The 5,176-nt window shown below is 28.7% G+C and overlaps 1 protein-coding gene across 2 annotated transcripts in view; it reads right to left on the bottom strand.

Moving 5' to 3' along the window:
• Positions 1-4,781, bottom strand: part of LOC117172428 (NADH dehydrogenase [ubiquinone] 1 alpha subcomplex subunit 9, mitochondrial) — a 227,313-nt gene extending 222,532 nt beyond the window's left edge. Inside the window, exons 1-2 of one of the 2 annotated variants that reach the window (XM_033360350.1) lie at positions 4,651-4,781; positions 4,268-4,476 (exon numbers count right to left, since the gene is read on the bottom strand). In XM_033360350.1, coding sequence (XP_033216241.1) covers positions 4,268-4,476; positions 4,651-4,690 — 249 coding nt within the window. In that variant the 5' untranslated portion in view covers positions 4,691-4,781. Of the gene's footprint in view, positions 1-4,267; positions 4,477-4,606 lie in introns of both variants that reach the window. The other variant, XM_033360351.1, reaches the window with a different exon arrangement.
• Positions 4,782-5,176: the final 395 nt, after the last annotated feature.

Below are 5,176 nucleotides of genomic sequence, written 5' to 3'. Positions count from 1 at the left end.
TGCTAAAAACTATGGCTCGAACAGGGGTTAGGGGTCAGTCGGTCAGTGGAAGAGAAGTTACGAACTTAGATAAAATTTAGTATGTTTCCTTATTACTAACTTTTAAAGGATTGTTCCTTTTCTGTTTTTAAGAAACCCCTTTTTCTCCTTTTTTTCGGTTAAATGCTTTTTAGTAAAAAGTCTACTATTTGTGGTTCGGAATTCATCTCGTTTGGTTAAAAATTCTAATATTCAGTTGACAATTTTATTATTCTATAAAAAATGCAACTTTTTTCTCAAAAATCATATTTTTTGTTGGAAGTTCAACCTTTTTATAGGTAAATCGTCCTCCCGGCTTTAAAATTCAAACATGTTGTTAAAAATTAATATATTTTGTTGAAAGCTCGTCTTATTTTGATAGATCATTAATATAATGCTGGAAAATTCTTTTCTTTGGTTAAGAATGTAACTATTTTGTTCGCAATTTTTCTTCTTTAATTGAAAATTGAACGACTTGGTTAAAGATTTTTTTCATTAAAAATTCATATTTTTAAGACTCAGCTGGATCTTTGGGATTGAATCTTTTGTTAAAAATTTAATTACTCCATTTAGTTGAAAATTAATTTTCTTTAACAGGTAACAATTTTCTTAACATTTTGGGTTTTTTGTTTTCTTACAAAATTAATTTTTTATCTGAAAATTGCAATTTGCCATATTTGTTAGAAATGTATACTTTATAAGTTTAAAATTTAATTATTTGGTACAAAATTAATTTATTTTGTTAAAAATTCATATTTTTGGTCGAAAATTAATTTTCTTGATTTTTTTACATCATCTTTTTATTAAAAATGCAATTATTAACGTCTAAATTAGTCTATTTTGATTAAGGATTTAATAATATGGTAGAAAATTTAAATAGGATTCGTTTGTTAATGAAGTTTTCCGTTAAAAATCCATATTTTTCGTTTTAATTTTACACTATTTGATCAAAAATTAAACTATTTTAATGTATTTTGTTGAAAATTCGTGTTTGCTAAATCTAATTTTTTTAAATCATATTTCTGCAAGATTTACCTCTTTGGCTTAAAATTTAACTTTTTTTTTGACAATTTGTTTTTTTTTATGTTCAAAATTACTTTTTTCTCTGAGAATTGCAACTTGTCTATTCTTGATTGGAAATTGATCCTTTATAAGTTGAAAATCCAACTATTTGGTAGAAAATTTATGGAATTTATTAAAAATTCGTCTTTTTGGTAAGAAAATGAATCTTCTTTGTAGCAAATTCATTATTTATATCGACTTTAAATCTTAGGAATTTAAAGTGTTTCATATTGCATTCAAATCAATTGAAAGTGAGTTTTAAATAGTAACTGATACAAGGAGTTTTATTAGCTGCAAGGCATAACGTAAGTTAGAAGTTTTCGTGATTTGAAAATTATTTCGAAACTATTTATGAAAAAAATGAATCACCATTTTTAAAGACCTAAAACCCCTAATTGAATAGTGTTTCATTGTTATTGTAAATTTTAAAAAAATACACTTAAAGAAATAAATCAAATCAAAAATTTTGTCAATCCTTGCTGGGAAATTTTTTACAAGTACGAATAAGTATAATTATTTTTACCGGAAAACACTAATGAATATAATAATTTTCAAAATACTAAGAAGTTCAGAGGGCCGTTTTAATCAACGAAACAAATTTCCGGCCATTTCCCGGTTCGCAAAAAATTATTTAATTCTTTTTAGTTCTTTGGAATTCTTTCCTTTCCCATTTTTTTGTAATCGCCTTAGTGGCTGCGATGCACCCCTATAAGCCTTATATTTCTTATGTATTTTGCTTGATTCTTCGATTCTTTGAATTATTTTTATGAACTATTTGAATTTCGTTCAAGTTGTGAATTCTGATTATAAGAACTGTAAGTGGTTAACTGCCCTCAAAATTTTAAAATTAAATTTTAATTAAATTAAAATGCATCATCCTTCTAATTTTTTTTTTTTTTTGTATTTTGCTTGATTCTTCGATTCTATGAATTATTTTTATGAACTATTTGAATTTCTTTCAAGTTGTGAATTCTGATGATCATAAGAACTGTAAGTGGTTAACTGCCCTCAAACTTTTAAAATTAAATTTTAATTAAATTAAAATGTATCATCCTTCTAAATTTTTGATTCCAAATATAATTTCTACTTTAATTCAGTTCAAGACTTGTTTTTGAAAATATGTCTTTTGTCCTTCTATTTTCTAGATTTTTCTATAAGACTTTCTAGACTTGTAGAAATAAAACCACTTTGTTTTCATTACAAAGTATGATATTCAATCGAAAATTAAAGTTTTAGGTCTTACTTATTTTGAAACAATGAAACTGAAATAAGATTTATTCTATAGTATAAAATTCTAGAAAGTATTACAAGGAGAAACGTCGTGTCTTTCAAATAAAATATTAAACTATATTAAATTCAAAATTGAGAAGAATAAAAAAAAAAGTAAAATCTGGAGACCAATTCAGTGACATATTAATGACAGAATATTGGAAAATTTTAAACAACCATTGTTATGTATACTGAAATTTCAGTACAAACAACTGGACTTTTTTAAGTTCACTCCATGAATGATCGCAATAATTAATAAAGTAAAAAATGTATCCTTGGTGGTAAGAAAAATATATAAATTTTAAAAGTACAAGGATGCAATTTAAAGGTAATTCTGGCTTTTATTATTATTTATTTGGAAAAGATGCAGACAGAATAATTTGTTGTGATTCAAGAAAAAATGCGTTACAAAATAATGAAAGCCATAAATTGCATAATTGACTAAATTAAATGTAAAATTTTATTGAAAAATTTGAGATCTATGCAAGTCACAGCCTAGTTACTAGTTTTATAATTAATCAAATTATGAAAAGAAAGATTATACGTTTCAAATAATTAATGAAAAAAACAGAATTTTGATAAATAATTAAATGAGTAGTATAAACCGTAAATTTTTCCTCAGAATTAAATATAAATTGTTAATTCGACACTACAGAGAAGTGTAAATATTACTTCAATTATGCCTTCATCATGCGAAAAAATAATAAAATACTTTACGATTTAAAAATATACGTAAAAGAAATTTATACAGCGAAGTATTCGAACCTTCAATTTACTATTTTTGTAAAAATTATATATTTTTAAAATAATATTTAAATTTTCGCTACATTTCTAAAGCATGACAAGAATTTTTTTAACTTATTTATATAGTATATCGAAAATTTCTCTTTTAAGAGAAACCAGACGGGAAATTCATTTTACTAAACTTCATTACATTTTTAAATTTTACTAAATTCTGAATTAAACTAAATTTTATTTACCTTTTAAATTCATCTTAATTTTATTTAAATTTCCAAATTAGTCTCAAAAAATAATTTTTCTAATTTCACTGAAAATCTAAAGTACGAAAAGAATTTTTTTTTAATTTATTTAGTATCTCGAAAATTTCCCCCTTTTTTAAAAGAAACCGTAAAAGAAATACAGTAATTTTAACATAATAATAAATATAAAAATTGTAGGCCCTCCTTAATTTTAATATTTTCGGCGTGCAGACAGCCCCGAGTTAGCTATAGATATGGCTGGTGAAGGAAAATTAGGAAAGCGCGAGAATCGACAAACAGAAAATCACTGGCACGTTCGGTTTGGATTTCCATGTGCGCCTTGGCCCCACCCCTCAAGTGACGTAGGCAAAGAACACGGTTGCCATAGAATCGGTGAAAAGTTGAAGAGGGCAGACCTTAGATGCATGCAAAAATGTAATTATATATATATATATATATATCGTTCTCTCACTCCGACGTCCCGTGCTGCATCTAGGCTTATATCTTTAACCCAGTCAGTTCACAAAATAAAATATACAATAGACGCGTAATTCCACACTTCGATCTTCTTTACCAACATCATCAAATTGTAAAAATTCCGCACTGCTTGGCCGCTCAAGTAGGATCGTTTATTTGTTTGTAAATTGGCTAGGTGCCTTGGGAGCGCTTTTATTTTCGTTCGCAAGACTGTAGGTCCAAAGGGGCGCTACGGGAAATGACTCGAAACTGAATGTATTGGATCGACAATCTCCCACCTCATCTGTGTACGTAGTTACTACCTTTCTTCTTTTGACGGCAGCGCTGATACATGTATCAAAGTTTAGCTTGTGTTCTGTAACCCGAAGTTAGGGAACGTTGGATTTTGCACGTGCCCCATACGTTTATTTAGAGGCACATTTCAACGTAGCGGTAGCCGTAGCCTATATAAATATACGCACCTGGGTTCCGACTTTCCCTAAACGGTTAACTAGATATCGACCAATGAAACCGGTACTTCCAAAGATCGTGCAAACAGTACCATTGAATGAACTGCGTCCTCCGGTACCTCTTTTCATATTCACTGCACTTGCATTTTTTATTATATTTGGCGATTGTGAGTAGTGACATTGCTGAATAGTCACGATGGATGCACGTATAATTTGCTTTCCTAAAACAAAAGTGAACAAATAAATTTACAAATGCAACTAAAATATTACGTAATTATTGAACAATGTAATGTCCACGGGCAGCGTGATATAAACAATCAAAAGAAACATTTATGTAACTGCGTTTCTTACATAAAATACTTAGTTTGCCAATAAAGTTTTCTGACAAGTCTTACTAGTATTTAGAAACACGCTTCTTGGAGTCAACGCAGCCATTTCTTCCACTCTCTAATCCACACTGCGTACCATGGAGGATAGAGATAAGGAGACCAAACTAGTGGAACTGAAAATGAACACTTTTCTGTTGCTGGAAGTGCGCACACACACATGTGCAAAATCTCAGTCACGTGTAGTTCAAAACTGCCCGAGCGTGGCGTGTCAACCGCACTTAAAAAAATATGGCCCCCAATGTAAACGCGAGTCAAATGTAAGTAAATAATGATTGAACAATTAATAGTTTTTGAATAAAGGCAAGGATGTTAAAATTAAAAATCGCTGTATAAAAGCGAAAGTTTCCAATAAGTGTGGTTTTAAATGTATAGTGTACAAGACTTTCAGACTGGTGTAAGTTGTATGTTTATTGTTTTTGTTACGAGCGCGTCGAATATCTGTCACGCGCATAGTGTTGGTAAAATTAATTTCATAAAAATTTTACCTACCTCTTCCATTGCGAAATTTTTTTATTCCACAAACATTTCACAA

This window comes from Belonocnema kinseyi, chromosome 5, assembly GCF_010883055.1.
Source record: "Belonocnema kinseyi isolate 2016_QV_RU_SX_M_011 chromosome 5, B_treatae_v1, whole genome shotgun sequence".
Lineage (NCBI taxonomy): Eukaryota > Metazoa > Arthropoda > Insecta > Hymenoptera > Cynipidae > Belonocnema > Belonocnema kinseyi.
The sequence above is the reverse complement of the archived record's forward strand: the minus strand, read 5'-3'. Positions and strand labels throughout refer to the sequence as shown.